At 34.2% G+C, this 19635-nt stretch overlaps 1 protein-coding gene across 3 annotated transcripts; it reads right to left on the bottom strand.

Moving 5' to 3' along the window:
* Window positions 1-409: 409 nt before the first annotated feature.
* On the bottom strand, window positions 410-15476 carry LOC129244744 (receptor expression-enhancing protein 5). Of its 3 annotated transcripts, XM_054882554.1 has the most exons (6): window positions 15414-15476; window positions 15197-15351; window positions 11882-12237; window positions 6625-6857; window positions 4570-4669; window positions 410-1058 (listed from the first exon to the last, which is right to left on the bottom strand). In XM_054882554.1, exons 3-6 carry the CDS (start codon window positions 12021-12023, stop codon window positions 985-987), a joined length of 549 nt encoding a protein of 182 aa, XP_054738529.1. In that variant the 5' UTR covers window positions 12024-12237; window positions 15197-15351; window positions 15414-15476; the 3' UTR covers window positions 410-984. The 3 variants fall into 3 exon arrangements, with proteins under 3 accessions (XP_054738529.1, XP_054738530.1, XP_054738531.1); XM_054882555.1 differs by lacking the exons at window positions 11882-12237; window positions 15197-15351; window positions 15414-15476 and adding an exon at window positions 11051-11526; XM_054882556.1 differs by lacking the exons at window positions 11882-12237; window positions 15197-15351; window positions 15414-15476 and adding an exon at window positions 6987-7267.
* Between the last annotated feature and the right edge of the window lie 4159 nt (window positions 15477-19635).

Raw genomic sequence — 19635 nt, 5'->3', positions numbered from 1 at the left:
TTGTTTTTATTTCTTAAAGCATCATAGACGAAATAACCAATTTGCGCGACAAAGTTAGAAATTAGCATCCCGCGTAAATGAGATATGGCTTTATTTGAATACGTTTTGAAAATCATCCTAATTTATTAAATCCATTTCATTCGCCTTCGTTTTATCCAAGACGCATTCATTAAAGGTGGTGTCACTAGACCAACAACAATGTTCTGTACGTTTGATTGTCAAATCAAAGTATTGGGGGAAACTAGAAAACAAATAATGAATTCGCCCCGTTTCATTCTGAGCTGACAGTCACATGGACACGGCAAAGAAAAAAAAAACAACTCAGCTGATTTACCAACACCAACGCCTTGGTTTTATCATTTTCTAAATAGATTAACGAAGCTCAACAATCGAGTGCAGAGTTTTCAAATTTAGATTTGTAGGTGTGTTTTTATTTTTTCAAGCATTAAAGCCAAAAAGTATTTACTTCCACTAATTTTTTTCGTTACAATAAAAATTTAAGCTGATAATACAATACAATTTTAAAAGCAACAACTAAACTTCTTAGATTTCCCCGCTTAAGTGCAAATAACCCATCCAACACCTTTATGATCATCCATATTTTTTCATTATTTTCCACACGAGTAGGATTTTTACTTTAATTATAAAAATGTGATCTACGTTTTTTTCCTTCATACGTTTGCTGCTTGTGTATGACGCATTTACAAAAGAAGGCCAAGTGCGAGAATAAATATTTAATTTAAAATTCTAATTCTTATTAGTGAATTTAAAAAATTTTGCCCTAGAAATACGACGATACCGCATATGATTAATGATTTCAAGTGTAAAACATTCTTTGCCTCTTTCAGTTATTCGTGTCTTTTTGTTTACTTGGTGATTTTGTTCGTTCCACAGATTGTTGTTGTTGTTTTCTGCTCCTTTCTGCTTTCAAGACAAGCAATTATTTCAAAATAAGGCGTAATTTAAAACACATATTATCGTAATTTATTCTTGTTTGGTGATGCTGGTGATGGACTCCTTGGCTTTAGCAGCCATCTTATCAATAAATTCATCAGCAGCTGAAAAAGAAAAGAATTTTATGTATTTATAGTTGATGGTTCAGTGGTTATTACAAAACTCTTGATTTAAAAAAATAAGATATGAAATTTCTTTGGTATTAAAGTATTAAACGTTTAAAGAGGCTGCAGTAAGGCAAGGAAAAGTCGCATTCTACTCGTAAATTCCTTACAAAGAGACGAACTATAAATGAGGAACACTGACTCAATCACTTTCGGGATATTATCCAGAATTGATTCCAACATATACACCATCTCTTCACTAGCCGCTTTATCAAACCAACTCGATCTACTTCAGACCTTTTCTTTTGATCTGGCCCTGCCGGAATAGAGAGTTGGCATTCCCATGGCAGCCGGTTCTACGTTACCGGAATGACTTGGGTTTTTCTCGACCAAGGGCTGCCGCCCCAGTAAACTAGCCCTGTCTAGAGTCCCGTACCCCAGAGAGTTGGTCAAGGGTCAAGTTAGACCTCATACGTTTTTCGGGAATGGTGCTGAACTTATAGGTTGTCATGTGTAAATGATGTTCAGGGGATACCGGAATCATCACTACGAACTGCATAGTTTGGGACCGAATTAATTTTAGTACACTCCTTTGATGATATGACTTCGCGTTAAAGAGAGGAGAAAATATATAGTCTTTAAACCTAAAATATTGGTGACTGTTAGATTTAATCGCAACTTATGATTGCTACCCGAAACCGAAGTAAGGGTAGGGTTAGGTTAGGTACATCTGGCTGATCTGAATAGATCTCACATAGACCACAAGGAACCGTTGTGTTACCAGAGTTGACGGATTCGTGTTAAACATAGCTCGTGCTGCATGTATTGGCGGGTTTTAGTAAACAGTTTAAACTTTTGTCAGCAATATCCTTCCGAGATAAAAAGTATACCGATCCCAGGCAGTTGTAACGAGTTCTGGTTAGAGCAGGACAGTGGCAAAGGAAGTGTTCTAATGTACCCCTTTCTTCTTCGCATAAGTTACACGCCTCGAAATTTATACCGATGGTTCTAAGATGAACTGTGGTGTGGGAGCTGGCTTCCATTAGGAGCCACTCAACCTATCTCAATCAATTCGTCTTCCTGATTATGCCACCGTGTTCCAGGCAGAACTTTTAGCGATCAGAGAAGCATGCAAATCCCTAGAACTCTACAAGGTAGTTGGTGCAAGAGTAGCTATCTTCTCAGACAGTCAAGCAGCTATTAAGGCCTTAGACTCCAACTACATTTCATCCAAACTGGTCCTACAGTGTAGGGAGGAGCTGAAACTGCTCAGCCATTGGCTTGAAATTACCCTGATATGGGTTCCCGGTCATAGGAACATACGAGGCAATGAGATAGCGGATGAGCTAGCAAGAAAGGGCTCAACACTAGACATAGCAGAGGCGGTGGCAGTTTCCACCCCACTGAACACACTAAAAGCATCTATTGCTTTACACTATCATGCTTTAGCCGAAAGAAGATGGAAGCAAATACCTACATGTATCACAACAAAAAACACATGGCCGTCATATAAAATCCAAAGGACGAACGACCTGTTAGGATGTTCTCGGCCAAACATTTCACGGATCACTGCAACCCTTACAGGACATTGGAAGGTAGGGGATCATGCAGCTAGACTCAATCTACCCTTCAATCCTATCTGTAGAAGCTGTCAAGCGGAAGGGGCGAAGGAAAGTCTGTTCCACTATTTATGTGAATGTCCGGGACTAGCCAGGGCACGACTCCGATCCTTCGGTAAGCCTTTCCTACAGCAAATTAAGGAGATCTCAGTCATCGAGATAAAGGATTTGCTCCTATTCTTAGACCTCACTAAATGGATCAGACTTGGAAACAACAACACCAAAAAAAAAAAAAAAAAAAAAAACATCTCATCATTTCACGAGATAGTGGTATTAAAACGGTGCTGGTCACTAATTAGGATTTCAGCTAAGAAATGTTCAACCACCTCAACAACAACAACAACAACTACACGCCTCGTTCTGGATCAATCCCATTTTAGCTGCATGATATGAAGTGAAACAATGTCCCGACCTTTGGACTCCTCGCCATTCAATTTCCAAACTCGTAGCTGTGTTTACCGGTCACTGGACGATCGGCACACACGCGAAAAAGGTAGGGTTACCATATAACCCCCATTGCAGAAGCTGTGGGGTCCTTTCAGAGAAGGAGACTATTGAGCACTTTCTCTGTAAATGTCTGGGTTTGGCAGTTAAACTATTAAGGTCACTGGTTTTTTCGACAGCCTGAGGCAGTGCGTCAACCTAAATCCCATCAATCTTCTCCATTATATGAACAGCTCTGGCTGGCTGTAGATATATGACTATTGGAGATCCCATAATGGTATCAAAACGGCGCTTTAGAGCTACTTGGGGAGTGCCACACTGGCACTTCAACCATTTCACCTACCTACCCCAACCAATATTTTACATTCCTTCGTTTGGGAATGATAAAATAAAGTTGATCGTTTTCGTGTTGCATGTTCGTAGCATTATTTTGGCAACTCCGTGGGAGGTCGAGGCTTCCCATATAGACAGTGCGACCAGAGTTAGTTCGTCGTCTAGTTCCGCCTTTAAATCTGAGATTCCTTCCAAATTCCTTTATTCCCCCCTATTCTCTTCTGCCCTGGTACCCAGTAAATTGTGACCTGTCTATTCTTGTCTATTTTGGATCTACAGTGTTGCATGCATGCCGAGCTAGTCACTACAGCCCTTATTGCTTTAATACCTGCTTGACTATCGATGAAGATGCGAGTGTGGGGAGTAAATTCCCAAGCTAATTCAGCTATTTAGGTTACAGCAAAGATCTCAGCTTGAAATATGCTGCAGTGATTAGGTAGTAAGTGTACGGAAGTACAATACATAAAATCCTTATTTTTTTACTAAAGACTAATATTTAATTGTGTTTGACACATCATTTTTCATTAAAAGAAATAAAAAATTGTAAGAAGGACTATTTAGCCAAGTTTAGCAGAAATATTAATGGTTAAAGGAAATTTTTATCATCATATATCAGTGATGTACTGCAGAAATTTCAAAAAATCGTTTTTTAACCCTCCGTTGGACATATTTTTTAAAACCTACGGTTGGGCACTCGGATCTAGTCTTTTTTTCGTACTGTTGGAGAATACTTTTTAACAGATTATATCCATAAATTCATAGAAAATTAGATTTTAGGAAGTTACTCGGCAGTTCAAGTCGTTAGCTATAATAGAAAAATGTTGAATTCACGACCAAAGCCGAAAAAGTCTGGGTAAAGTTGGAAGAATGTCTAAATACATCTATTTCGAATTTGTACGCCCGATGCGAGTGCACCAAAAACGTTAAACGCGTTTTTTTCGAAATTACATTTTTACAAAACGGCTGGACTGATAAATCGAATAAATTTCGACCGACCTCTTCAGCCTCTTATTTCAAGGTCTTTAGTGCATAGAAAAAATTAACAAACTATGCAATTTTCCGCCGCTTAGGCCAACTTTGTGTATATTAATAAAGAAAATATAGAAATATTTTACCTCGGTGATGCTTCAGAAAATATGGGCGTACGACGCTTTGATAGATGACGTAGGAACCGTTCTTTTCAATTGGCAGCATGCACCAGATGAGAAATGCGCACTGAAAGTTAAAAGAAAATTCATTGTAGTTTTTAACAGGCGAAGAACCATACTTATATATGTAGTTTATCATAAATATCATAAAATCATATTGTAGAAAAAACATTGCGAAAATGTTGAAAATACTATATAAAAATCTACAATATTTTTTATGGTTTAAGGGAAGACGATGGTATTATCTTCTACTACCGCAAAATGCAGCCACGGTCGTATAAATAGCACATTTAGACTTTGAAAACAAAGAGTTGAATATGTTTTTAAATAATTATTTTTTATTTGAAAAAAAGCAACATAAAAAAATAAAAAACTTATTTACTTCTGCTTTAAATAAAAAAATGGTCAAAAAGAATTTCAGTTCTGATTTAATTTACGAGAACGTTGATAACTCACGAAACCTCCTGGACACATAAATAGCACATCCGAAAAAATTCCAAATAAAAGCAAAAATATTAAACAAATGAGATAGTTAAGTAATAATATTGTTTTACCACATAAGTATTTTGTACTATATCCACCGTTTTTCATTACTTCTTCAAGCCGTCGCTCCATGCTTTCTGCTAGCTTGTGCCAACTTTCCTTTGGAATCGAGTACCAAGCCTCCTCAACTGCGGCCCACAAATCATTAAAATTTTAAAATTTTTGTTAGCGATTTTGACCTTAACGTCATTCCACAAATTTTCTATTGGATTGAGATCAGCTCTCTGCGCCGGCCAATCCAATACATTAATTTTTTCTCTTCTGAGCCATTGCTTCACTGTATGATTTGGATCTTTGTCCTGCATAAATGTCTAATTTAATGGCATAAAATCAAACACAAATGGCTCCTTTTCATTCTGGAGTATATCCAGATACTTGAACTCTATCCATTTTACCAACGACGGAACAATCCGCCCAACACCTTGCCAGGAAAAAGCTACCCAAACCATGATGCTTCCACCGTCGTGTTTAATCGATTTTTCTGTGAGCCTAGGATTTAGCGCTTGATTTTTTTGACGTACAATAGTTTTCCCATATGGTACCATCCTATTTATTTTGGTTTTGTCTGTCCAAAGAACGTTTTTCCAAAACTGAATAGATTTGTCTTTGTGGGCTTTTGCAAAGGCAAGTCGGTGTTTGATATGTCTTTTTGAGAGGAGTGGTTTTTCTCTGCTTATGCGGCCAAACTGCTGGGCTTCGTTAAGACGCCTTTCTACAAGCTTTCTGGACACCTATAGACCAGATTCTTGGTTTATTTCAGCATTATTTGCCGTGCCGATTTAAAAGGATCTGGTTTGCTCTTGCATATTATAGCTCTATCCACATTAACATCACTTTTTCGCGGCTTTGGATTTTTTTCCTTTTTTTTGCTTAGATAGGATGAATTTTTTTAACTAAATTAAGAGCATTATAAACCATTTTCCGAGAGCATATCATCATTTCAGCTATTTCTGCGTGGCTTTTTCCGTTTTGATTCATATGGTATATAAGAGCTGTTTTCTCCGGCGAGCAATGCTTTCCACGTCCCATTTTTAAGAAACAAAAAATTATACTAAAAATCAAAACTCGCTCAAGTTAAAATGTGCTATTTTTGTGTCCACTTCAAAACAGCAATAAGCATAAATAAAATGGAACACAAAAAATTCTATCGAAAAAAAAACGGTAAATTCCTCGCATAAATGTAAGCTTAATAACGGTAATAAATGTAAACAATCAAATTTATTTGAGCAAAGCAGAGTTCGTACTAAAAACTTAACGTAACATGTAAGGTTCACATTTGTGCTATTTATCTGTCCATGGCTGTAATTGTTAGGAGCCGTATTTTGAGTAATATAAATACATAATAATAAAAAAAATAGTGAAACCTGAAATTATAAATTTAAATTTGTAGGTACATGTTTTATTTTAAAGCAACATCTAGGCGCGCCTTTTGCTAGACCCTTCATTATTGTTTATATTCGAAACAAATATGCAACTTACCTTAAGTAGCCAGTAAAAAGGTATGACAGAGGTCAGAAAACCGGAAAAGTATTCAATCAGTGATAACATGGCGTATGTCACCCAGTAAATTAACCATCTGGTATCGTCCAATTTTGTACTCGACTCAATGGCATGTATCGAAATGTAGGCAGGATAGGCAACGCCAATTGTATTGCACAGCAGCTGAGCACCATAGCCGAAAATCAAATACAAAGCACAGAATGCAGACGCACCTGAAAATGAAAAAAATAAATAAATAAATTAGAAAATCATCTAAAATATGCGCGTGAAATATGAACATTTTATAAATTATTTCATCAACTCATCTATTCAATATTCTGTTTAGACGAGTATTGACCAACCAATTGCCACATTTGTTTGCTCCCGATATATTTGCAATAGCTTCTCTTGTAGTGGTTCAAACATTGCACTTAGATAATGTCTGAGAAGGGCCTTTAATAAGTACTACAAAAATATTTTCACTACCACAAAACCCAACACACTGACGCAAATAATTTCTACACTATTACAACTGTTAAAATACGTCGAACAACTGAACTTAATGGGTTGTTTTGAATAAAAAAGGTTCAGCTGTATTTAGCCGCTAATGGAAATATTGTGTCTTCTTTGCCACGTGAAACAAAAATGGCTCAACACAGCAGCTTGCTAGTGCTACAGCGATATTGAGAGATAGTTGAGCTGAAATAAGATCACAGCAAAACAGGGAGAGAACAAAGGTAACCAACCAACGAGCCGCCTATAATTACCGTACATTACATACATACACCAACTAATTGTTTTTTTTTCTGCGTGTTTAGCAAAATGCGAATATTGGGTAGTATGAAAAGTTTAGTTGCAAATCGTCTATATTCGACATTATACTTGAATATTTATTTATAATTAATAATATTATTTTTTTTAATTATTATAATTTTTTTAATTATTACTATTTTTTAATTATTCTTTTTAATATTTTTGAATTATTATTATTTGTTAAATTTTTTTTTTTGAATTATTATTATTTTTGAATTATTATTATTTTTTAATTATTACTTTTTTAATTATTATTTTTTAATTATTATTATTTTTAATTATTATTAATATAGTATTAGTAGTATTTTTAATTATTACTTTTTTAATTATTATTTTTTAATTATTATTATTTTTAATTATTATTAGTATTAGTGGTTTGGTGCGTGACTACCATTCGGAAGTGCGTAGGTTTGAATCTCCGTGTATGAAACACCAAATGATAGAAAAAGTTTTGTAGTGACCACCGCTCGGCAGCCAATAGCAAAGCAGTGTAGTAGTCCATTTGCCATTTGAAGTCGCATTAAAACTGTAGGTCCCTCCATTTGTGGAACAAAATCAAGACGCATACTACAAATAGGAGGAGGAACAAACACAACAAAGAAGGCTGTCACTTTAGCAATATTCCCCAAATATTTATGTTACAACAAAAACAACCACACACTCGATGTAGGAGCAGATAGATATTTCAAAGCAATTTTTTCCAACAGCGAATGTGGGCTTTGATAAAAGTATTCAAAAAAATTTACAAAAACTAAAAGTTATTGCAATTTTTGAACAAAAAAAAATTTAAAAAAAAAAAATAATTTTTTTGACTGTTTTTTGCCGAAGTTGATCCGAAACTGAACTGAACTTTTGTGGCCGAACATAACCGAAGACAAAGCTGGACCGTTCTCAATTTTTTTTGCAATGTAAGAAATAAATCTTGACTTTGCGCACATTTTTGAATATGTTTCGTTGACAGAATACAGGCAAACTTGGATAGGCGAGAGTTTAAAGCGTCAGATTTTTTTTTTTTTTTTTTTTTTTATTGTGCTTTTGGAGGATTTCCCACTGAACCAAGTTTCCGACTTACATTGTGGTGTGCTCCTTAATATTGTTCGTTCTACAAATGGAGAGAAGTAAAGTTCGAATTGTTTGTATGAGAAGCTTTTCTTAAAGCCAGAAACGCACTTTTACGTTTGGCATTGCTTGCCAGGAATCGACGGCGCTCAGTAAAATTGCTAGTTGACACAAAAAAAAAAAAAAAAAAACAAAAAAAAAAGCAGAAGAGACTCAGATATAGAGGGGCAGGAGTAAATACGATAGTCTCTTAAAGAAGGATTGTGTTTATCTCTATATTACTTTATTGCTAGATTATATTTTTGCAGTATTTCTACCTCGATAATACTTTATGATTCCCATGCGAGTTATTAGATTTTTAAATTAACGGTTTTAATTAAAAAAAACCATGCTTAGTCTTTGATTATTGACCAAATTTTTTAATACAATGAACAATGCAGACAAGAATGTTTCGATCAAGCAATTCATCATATTTTTTCCACACATTGAGACTGTGTTTAATTGTAGAGAAAATAGTGTGTTTAATGATAGTAGAAAATAAAGATAAATGCGTTAAAACCACTTTACATGTTCATATATAGAGTGTTTACTGTACGAAAATTTTCGTGTGCTACTGTATACATATGAAATTAAGGTATTATAATTGGATATCACAACTCATAAACAAACAGGCCTGCAAAATGAAATGTCATGTATGATATAACGATTTTGCAAGTGTATACGTTTACATCCATCCATATGTGCATAAATATACGAGTGGACTTGCACTTTACTCAGAGACTATCTGACTGAATTATATTATAAAAATGTTGATTGGGAAAGAGTAAGAGCACATCTACATTGTGGCAAACATAACATAGATAAATGCGTACGATATGAATATAAATGTTCGTATTTTATGCATTATCTTCTTACGTGTGTGTTTTTATATTTGAAGCATTGCGCTGCTGATTTATATTTCATCAAATACTCAATTCAAAAATAAATTCAGCTTTCATCAAACTGTTGCGTTTTGTATATGTGTGTTTTATGTAATATTTACGGACATATAGTACAAACATATGTATGTATGTACCAAACACAAAAAACATAATACATGACATAAAATCGATTTAAGTTCAATGTCTCTTCATATAAACCTTTTTTTTGTAGAAAGTTAAGATCAAATTAAGCAAATAAATGTATGCTGGATTTTTTTAATAACAAGTATCACAACACAAATTTAACCTGTTATCTTTAGAATATACATATTTTACAAGTTAGATTTAGAGTTAATATTAAAAAACTTGTTATGGCACAAAAGTGGTCAATGTTCTTTGGCTGTAGTACTTTTATGAATGAAAAACTGGCCACAACCAGAATTCATGTCCGTATACGACTTCTACAACAACAACAAGAACATCCGTATACGACAGAAATATTCTGAACTCAGAACTCTATCAAAGGACTAAACAACCACTAAAAAATTATCAACAAAAACTAAAAAGCTAAGTAAACTAGATAATTTTCTGAGCCAACAACAACTATTCCCAATGATAATCGGATCTATGTATTTGATATAGCCGCGTTTTTATCCGTTACTATTGCAGCCGTTACAACAACAACCAAATTGTGCTTAAGACTTAAAATTTTTATAAATTACATGCAATAATTGACAATTGGTCGTTCCCGCCCTTTTTCCCCGTGCCCCTGAATACTGCATAACCGCTTAAAGAAGCTGGGCGCTTGCGTTTTTGTCTCAGGTAACTAAAAGAACTGCCGCTGCAGGTCTAAATGGCCTCTATTGGAGCCTGCAATTTTGTCTAATTTATGAGATAATTTATTGGGAATTTATGTTTTTCCCAGGTTTATTACTTATTGCATATTAAAAAAAGTCCACTGGCGTTTCTATTCTGAATAATATTTTTGTGGATTTCATATTCCAAATCTCCTTGTTTGTAAGCCTAAAATAAGACAATTATTAGAGATAAAACAAAAAAAGCGTGATTTTCTTTTTCATCTTTTTTTTTTTGTAATAAATAGTTTAATGAGTTTTTAAACAGGCTTACAATAAAAAAACAAACATTTCTTTACAAATGTATCGCTATGTGAATTATTTTAAATTGTGTACCTGCACGGGTTTTTATGCGACAACAGTAGGTGGTTCAAGGGTAGTAAAGGGTTATACAAAGACATCCGCGGGATAATGCGTTCTGATATGCTGTTCACTAGACAGGGCTAGTTTACTGGGGCGGCAGCCCTTGGTCGGGTCATTCCGGTAACGTAGAACCGGCTGCCATGGGGATGTATGCGTTCAGAGCTGAGTGGTTCGAAGCTATTTGTTAACGATTTTTTTTTTTGAGAAACTGTGTGTTGCAGGAACTATGCATTTGAGAGAACCTTTTTCCTTTTGTTGGAATAATTTCTAGAAACTAACAAAAATTAAGTAGTTATAAAGCACTGAAGGCCCTAGTAGCCTGTGTGTTATATTGTATATATCCCCTATAAATAATAATAATAATTAGTTATAAACCAAATATAAAAAAACAAATCAAAACAAAATTAATAAACACACCCGTTCCAAAATGAACAATTGGCACACTGAGCGCCTTTAAACGTTTTTCACGTCTTCGCCATTTAATAAAGTATTCCCAAATCCACATGTTTGTTGATCAGGGTTTCACAACAGAAAACAACGAGTCACCGCTCCGTACTTGGAAGGGTGATGTAGGTTATAAGCATCTGCTTTTGTATTATATTATATATGAATATGTTTGTATGTGTAACTAAAAAGCGAGGTGTGTCAATTTGTACGAAACCCTCCAGAAACTATTGGAAGACACGAAAAGCTACAAGGGTAGCACACAAACTTTTCCTTCACTCTAAAAACATTAGTTTGATAAGGAATATGTGCCACGTATGAATTTATTTTTAGCACAAAGGTTAAAACGATTTACACCTGCTATCACTATGACGTCAGTTGATTATTGCGCTTTATGCTAAGAACACTAATTTTTCGCTTATAAAAAATGGAATAATTAAATGAAAGCAATAAGCAACTAACATAAATGTGATTTTCTGAACCGAACCGATAAAAGCCTTTGTAGTAAGCAAGAGAAAAAAAATGAAAGAAGCAACACGCAATCATGAGTAATTCTACTGTCCGAAAGAGAAATGCGAATAAGACAAAAAACTAGTACAAGAAAAAATTGGTAAAATATTAGGTGTAACAAATATTGGCCGTACTTTAAAATGTTCAGTTTGTATGCAAGTGTTTAAAATGTTAATTTATATTAGTAGCGTATGCTACATGAAAAGGTTATATTGCGCATATATGCATTAAGGCACACGTTGACATCATAACATAGTCAATGTCGGCATCAGCAAACTACTATGCCGTACTTACCCAAAAATAAATATAATCTGGGAACGTTTGTTTTTGCTTCGACAAAGTCAAATGCCTGTGTCCAGGGCTTACTGCGGTCACGCAGTGCTTTTTCCACAGGTTCCCGGTACTTTTCTGCTAATTCACAAGCCCTCTGTGCCATCGTTGATCACTGCTAAAAATTTAGTTGGCTCTCGAATTTATGAAATAACTATTGCTGCCACTGCTTCACCGCAAATTATTTGCCAGAGTACGATTCTTCAAATTTTCCAAAATCAAACTTTTTCTCTTCTTTTTTGACGTTTTGGTTGCGCGTGGATACCATTGACGTTAGCAAATGAAACGCCAATAGTGATGTTGCAATTAATAAAATTGGTCTGATAAAAATTGTATAAAATAGATACATATAAGTACATATGGAATCACTTTATTAAGTATGAAATAATAGTTTTATAAGTTATTACTTTTATATTTTAATTAATAATCATTGAAAACTTATAACTATATTCTTCAAATTTTAAATCGCAACCATTTGCAAAACAAAATGGTAATCACTATTAAAGTACGTTCACATATGCAGTGATTAGCCATAAGACTGCTTGGCTGCAAAATTGACAATCAGCTGCCAGCACTGTTTTGAAAGGTTTTTTTTGATTGAAATTGGTTTGTGGGAATATTTTTTTTTTGTTTGATTATTATTAACGATATTTTATTATTAATAATATTTTTGGTTGGTTTAATTATTATTAACGATATGAAAAAGGCAAAGAGAAGCAGTAGTTCATTTAATTGGGCTATTTGCTGATAGTAATACACGTTTGTCTAATCATAAGCAATAAGAAGCTAAAGCGTCTGTGGGCACACGCTTTTTTCTGTAATATGAATGCCTAATTAATAATATCTAAAAAAAAATGTTCATTAGAATTATGCCTACAAACATCTTTTCTTCGCCGGTGTCCATTTTATTTAGTTTTTACATTGACATTTCTCTTTACATTCGCAATAATAATTATCGATAACACAGAAAACACAGAGTTTTACTAAAAAAAAAAGTATCTTTAAAATCTAATAATACGTTCACTTATAAGTAAATGATCTACTTTTCGTGTGTCCTCTTATTACTTATTATAAAATGTAATAGCGTATTTCGAATGCGTATTGCTGTCATAATTTTTTGAAACGTCGTTTACGGATTTCCTCCAACTGTTTATTATTAGCAGCCAATTGCGCAATTAAATTAGCTATTCCTTCTCCTTGTCTTTTCTTCATATCGTTAATAATAATTAAACAAACCAAAAACACCGAAATATTCCACCAAAATAATTTCTATGAAGAAAACCCTTTCACAATAGTATTGACAGCTGATTGTCAATTTTGCAGTATTGTGAATGCCAGATGTGAATGGGTAGATTAATTTTGTAGATTTATTGGTAATTAATGCATATGTGAAAGTACTTTAAGGTGATTTTATAACCTCAGATTACGGATTAAAATTTTAAGTCAAAAAATCAAAAAACAGATTTAATAAGTTTTATAAGATATTTATGTTAAAAAAAATGATATAGTGAGAAGTAAATTGTAGGTAGTATGTCGTGCCGGACAGCAGTCTAATACAACACCGGATTACGAATAGGGATGGCCTAATTCGATACTTTTAAGTATTATATGATACTCCGTACTGAAATATTTGTGTTGCTAGCAAGACCATAAAATAGCCACAAATATAAAATAAATATAATTTAGCGAACCTCACCCATCAAAAACAAGAGTGCAGGGGCTGAAAGCTGGGGACATGTTGATTAAGGGGTTATACGCAGTTATGACTTTCAAAAAAATCGATTTTTTTTATTGCATTTTTGTAATGTACATATATTCAAAAGTATACGCACGAAATTTGAAGTAGATCTAAGCAATACTTTCGGAGTTATACCTAAATATGTAGAGATGCCTCGGCACGTTTTAAGGTAGGTATTGAAACTTTAAACGTGTTTTTTTCAAAACGGCATTTTTCAAGTCGGTGTACACGATATCTCGAAAACGGCTTGTTTGATCGGTCAACCGTTTTAACTCAATCTTTAAAGATACATTTTCTAGTAATTAATCGTTCCTTTTGTAAATCTGATACTTATTTTCCATTTTATAATCAATTTACGGCCAAATTTTAACGTAAAAATCGAAATCATTTCTTTTAAATGCTGCCATTTTGTGAAAATTCACTATTTTGATTAGCCGAACGATTAATTACTAGATAATCTAGTATATTAACAAAATTTGTTTGGTTTTTTGATTTCAGATAATCCAATCCTGAGTTACGATGTACACCGTAAATCGTCTTCTTTTAAAGGAGGTTCCAGAAATCGCCTGCAGCGCGCTCTATAATCAACATTTTCATAAATAAAAAATTTTGTTACGTTCTTGAAGGATGCTTTTGTAACCGCCAAAAATTTTCAAATTAAAATATACTGAAGTTTCTTCAGGATAAATCCTTGACAACCCGTCTTTTATTTGCTTCATAACTGCGTATAGCCCCTTAATATAATATGAAAATTTTGTATACAGGATCTGCGACAGGGAAAAGTTAATGATATAAATTTTTTGTGAGATTAAAAATTTTGTTCACAAGTTTTATAAAAAGGAAGATTCAATTTTGTGTTTAAAAAACTAATGGATTTTTTTTCTAAATGCGCATATTAACTGAATGTGATCATTTTTTTTTTTATTATATTGTCGACATTGTTAAAAACTAATGGCAAAAAATTTAAAAAGAGCATTTTGGATTTTTAAAATGTAACTCTTGTAATACTCGTATTTATTTGCCGAAAGTAATAGTTATGCCATTGAGACCAGCACGACAATTTTAAGTTTTTTATAGAGCTTTCATTAAACGCACTTTTATTTGCTCCAAAAATGTACTAAATCTGAATTTAGGGAAGTTCATTTTCTTGGTACAAATTGTGTGGTTTTGGCGATTTCATTTCAAAAGGCAATTAATTTTTCTCAATTTGAAATATATGTACATGTGCGTCAACAACCATATCAACATAAAAGCTGAAGTTTTTAATCGGTATGGAGTACCGAATAGAAAGCATTAAGTACCCAAATTTTATTAGGTATTGGGTACCGAAAAACCAGCATAACTACGGATAAAACGGGAATGAAGAAAATACAGGATTAATGACAAAAAGAAAAATGATGTAATGAAAGAAATGTTTAGCGAAATAGGATAAAAATGTAGTTTTCAAAATACACTATGGCTTAACTCTGGAAATCATGTGGATTAAAATTTTAAGTAAGGTATTAAAGTAAATCATAGCTAAATTATAGGAAAAAACTGACCTCATACGTTGAAATGTCATGTCCGTCCGTATGTTTACGAATGCTGGAACTCGGGCAGTAATTGAGATAAATTGATACACATTCACATTCAAAGCACGTATTATGGTCCAGCAGGCATTTAAGCAATGTACGGCCGTAACACAAAAGTCCAAAATCTACAATGGAATTAAGAGTTTGTGCATATGTATTTATTAAATGAATTTATGCGAAGACATACCGTAATGTGCAACTTTTATTTTTAACGTTCTCTGAATCTTATCAGAAAGGTGGCGAAAGACAAAATATGGGAAACAGTCAAACCTCGATATAACGAACTTCTGAATAACAAAATCGTCCCTATTGTGAATCAACCTTAAAGCTAAATACACACCAGGCAACCGTTGCAGCAACACGGCCATGTTGAAGCAACCGTTGCCTCGTGTGTGGCTGTGTTGCCGAATGATTTTCGTGTGGCTGCAACCGTTGCCTGAAATATCAAATAAATTTGATTTTTGGGATAGGTTGCTGCAACCGTTGCTTCGTTTGTATCATTGTTTACTGCTTTTACTCGTTCAGTTCGTTGAACACAAGCGAAGAAGAAGGTTCGTGCGGAGTAAAAGAAAGTGAAAAAGGAAAAAATGGCAATTGAAAATAATGAAAATTATGTTAATTTTATTAACGAATATAAAAATTTGAGAGAGCTGTGGGATATATGTAAGTAGTGAAAAATATAAAAATAAAAATTTTAGAAAAAAAGCATACGAACAATTAAAAAATGAAAACAATAAAATTGATAAAAATTTCAAGTCCGCAAAAGAGTTTCCTGTTGCAAGATACCGCAAAGTTATTGCCAGTCTAATTTCTGCTGATATTGCCTCTCTCATTATGGTATCTTGTTTCGTTATTTTGGTCTTTACGAAGTCGAACAATTTTGTAAACAGCGCTTCGTCCATCCTCATGTAATTTTTATAGTCCGCTGGCTCATTTTCCTTCAGTTCTTTCAACAGCCTCTCGTTCGAAAATTCGATTTTTTTTAAAAGCCAATTTTTGGAGCAGATTTTTTTCTCTTCTATTGTTGCATCTCTTCCTCCTCATTTTCGTACAAAAGTTTGTCAATTATAATAAGAGAAGTAATTTTACGCATCGTCGATCATTTAAAAAATTTAATTTTACGTATCTTCCGCTTGTACCTTTCCTGGACCACAGTTATACACAATACTGAGATTGAAGCAACGGTCGCAACGTGTTTCTTAAACAAAGGCAACACGTTGCTGCAACACGTTGCTTCAACGGTTGCCTGGTGTGTATTTAGCTTTACAATGCATAGTCTTTCTAGTTCTTCTGTTTTAAAGTTTGATTATTTTCCATTCACAATAGATATTAACTGTTGTTTTTCGGCAGTGTTGCCATCGAAAATTCCCCTAAACCGCTTAAATTGTGAAACTTAAGTCTAATAGTCGATCCGGATTAATTGCACTTAATTCCTGAGCAAATTCCGACTTAAGTCGTTAATTCTGATCTGTCTATGCTATTACTTTATTTTGCGCGATTTTGCCAAGTTTGAGCTCAGCTCCTTTTCAATACAAAACAAAGGAACAAAAGGAGGAAAAATGACATGTTTGTGAAAATTCAGTGAATGGCTTGGTAATATTGTGATTTGTGATATTTAAACTAGGCCAACTAATGAAATCGAAGTACCGTATGTTAAATTGTGAAAGCACAAATAAATATATAGCCTCCAAATGCAGTTTGTTTGCGTTTTTATGTGGGAGACGTCGTGGCAAGAAAGTGTGTGTGCGTATAATTTCTTGTGTGTATGCGTATACTCTTCCTCTACACAAACAAACAATTCTCCTTTCCTTTTATATGTTTATTCATGGAGCCTGACGATACAGCGAATTCGGAAGGCGTTACCTTGTATTCTATCATCCATGAGGCAAATCTATAAAAGGGGATATCAGTAGAACAACTGATTTGTTTTTATCGTAAACGCAAATAAGTTTAATAAATAGCACTGCACATAAAGTTTTCTTATCTTACTTAATATTCAGAATTTTTTACTTACACCTCGAATTACGAACGTGTAGTGCAGGCACGACAATTTGCCATGGTAATTGAGATATTGATCATGTGGAAAACATGCTTTCAAGTCACTGAAATCATTAATATTACACCATAATCATTCCCAAGAATGATAGGATACAAGATTGCGGTTTCCCAAGTGCCGTGACGACAGTACAGAAAGTAAACAAACAAAAAGGAGAGGATAAGTCTTGCATACATACAACTGCGCTTGCATACAGTGACTCACAGTTTATTTGATGCAGCTAATATTTTTTTAGAAAGAAGAAAATGACACGATGTTTATTAAATTTAATAAAAAAATGTATACGACTTGTAATGAGATATGTATGTACGTACTGTTAACCACTGCAGAAAGAACAATAACAAAAACAAAGCTTGCTGAAAAAATAAAGAAACAAATAGTTTTCTTATCAAAATATGCTCACAGCTAAAATGATGCAGTGTATTTTATATTTTCTCTGAGAATGCAATAACGGTGAAATGTATTTTTTCTGTTTAGCTTAGCGTCTTAACTCATTCTCAAAAAATTTTTGTAAAGAAAAGTTGAAAAAATGTAAATTTTTTAAAATGGGAAAACGGACCTCACTTGAAAAAAGGGAAGATGTTATTTGTCATTATAAAGAGGGCAAAAGCCAACGAAAAATTGCAGAAATTGTTGCTATTAGTTCCTCAACAGTCCAGCACATTATAGAAAAGTTTCGCCACGAAAACAGGATAGGAGATAAGGGCAGATCTGCGCCAAATAAAATATTTAATGATGGATTGTTGGCAAAGTTAAAGAAAAACCCGATTTAAGCGCACCAAAATAACCAAACGAAGTCTCGAATGAACTCAAAGAATAGAGTTTTGCAGACAACATTTGAACAAAGACATTTCGTTCTGGAGGTCCGTTGGTTTTGCGGATGAAAGCAAATTTAACCTTTTCAGGTCTGGTGGGAAGTCATGCGTTTAGAGAAACCCAACACCGCGCTTCAACCGTGTACATGTGCGCTCTACAGTTGAACACGGCGGGGGCAGTGTGATGGTATGGCGTTGCATGCCTGAATAGGGCGACGGAAATCTAACATTTATCGAAGGAAGCATGAATAAAGAGATGTATCTGGATCTGCTTAAAGATAATTTAGTACAAAGTGCCGATAAAATGGGCATTAGGGATTTTTTTTAGTTTCTACCAAGATAACGATCCCAAGCAAACGTCTGGTATTGTAAAAACTTGGGTTATCTGGAATTGGCCACATGCAGTACAGGCACCTGCACAGAGACCAGATCTCAACGCTATTGAGAATTTGTGGTCAGTGCTGGAAAATAAAATAAGAAACCAAAATATTTGTAATGCTTCTGTTCTGAAACGGGCACTACAGGAAGAATGGGATAAAATTAGTTCCGATTATACAGCAAAACCTGTAGAATCTATGAATTCCCGTTTAAAAGCTGTTCTGAATCAAAAGAGATACCCCACTAAGTATTAGCCGTAATCATGAAATCGAAATATTAATGTCTTTATGTTTTTTGAATGGCTTTTAATTTAGTGCATCATTTAAGCCGTGACCTCAAAACTGTAACTGAATTATTTTAATTTGCCACATCTTTCTTATGAAGAAACATTTTTAGTTATTTTTTGTTATTAAATAAAACATGTTATTTGACAGTAAAAAAATATAAGATTTTTTTTTCTTTAATGGAAATACCATAAAATATATTTGATATTTTAATAATTGTTTTTGGCTGCATGAAATAAGCTGTGAGTCACTGTATATTTGCACGCAAACTTTAATTTATTTTCTGTATTGACGACACTCAAATGTCGAATTCGCCAAAAATAAAGTAGCGGTCTTCGGTAGGCGCCGCCTTCTGTGAATCATTCCTCATAATGGATTATGCCTGCATAATGGAACCCCGTTTTTAAATGTAAAGACGAGTTTACATAGATGGTCACAATTTACAGCTACTAAGCGCTAATTTTTGACGTGATAACGTCTTATAATTCGATTTAGCCGGCTGCACGCACGAAAAAATGTGTCGTTACCTTGCTCATTAGTGTTACCTTGCTCATTTGTCGTTACCTTGCTTATTTGTAGTTACCTTGCTCATTTGTCGTTACCGTGCTCATTGCCGTTACCTTGAATGAACTGCAAGCGAAAGCGCGGAACGAACAAAGCAAACGAACGGCAACGTTCGACATCTTGCTCTCTCCTACTTAAGTGAGCATATATATGTATGTATATGCGCATATGTACCCAGCAAGAAGAGTGCCGGTCACGTTACCCTTCACGTGACCGGCACGCGTGACCGTTAAACGGTCACTAACCACACCTCTTTACAATCACGTTGTTAAGAGCGTTGGGAAAATCGTGCCAAAAACTTTGTGTACGTGT

This window comes from Anastrepha obliqua, chromosome 4 (genome assembly GCF_027943255.1).
Source record: "Anastrepha obliqua isolate idAnaObli1 chromosome 4, idAnaObli1_1.0, whole genome shotgun sequence".
In the NCBI taxonomy this organism is placed as follows: domain Eukaryota; kingdom Metazoa; phylum Arthropoda; class Insecta; order Diptera; family Tephritidae; genus Anastrepha; species Anastrepha obliqua.
Note: the sequence above shows the minus strand (reverse complement) of the source record. Positions and strands in the feature narration are given on the sequence as shown.

Bases quoted from the DNA above. Each gene is read 5' to 3' on its own strand.
- LOC129244744 (XM_054882554.1), bottom strand. From the start codon at position 12,023: ATGGCACAGAGGGCTTGTGAATTAGCAGAAAAGTACCGGGAACCTGTG. The intron at 4,670-6,624 runs GTAAGTTGCATA...TTTAACTTTCAG, and splicing joins CTTTTTACTGGCTACTTAAG to TGCGCATTTCTCATCTGGTG. The intron at 1,059-4,569 runs GTAAAATATTTC...TTTCTTTTTCAG, and splicing joins TTTTCTGAAGCATCACCGAG to CTGCTGATGAATTTATTGAT.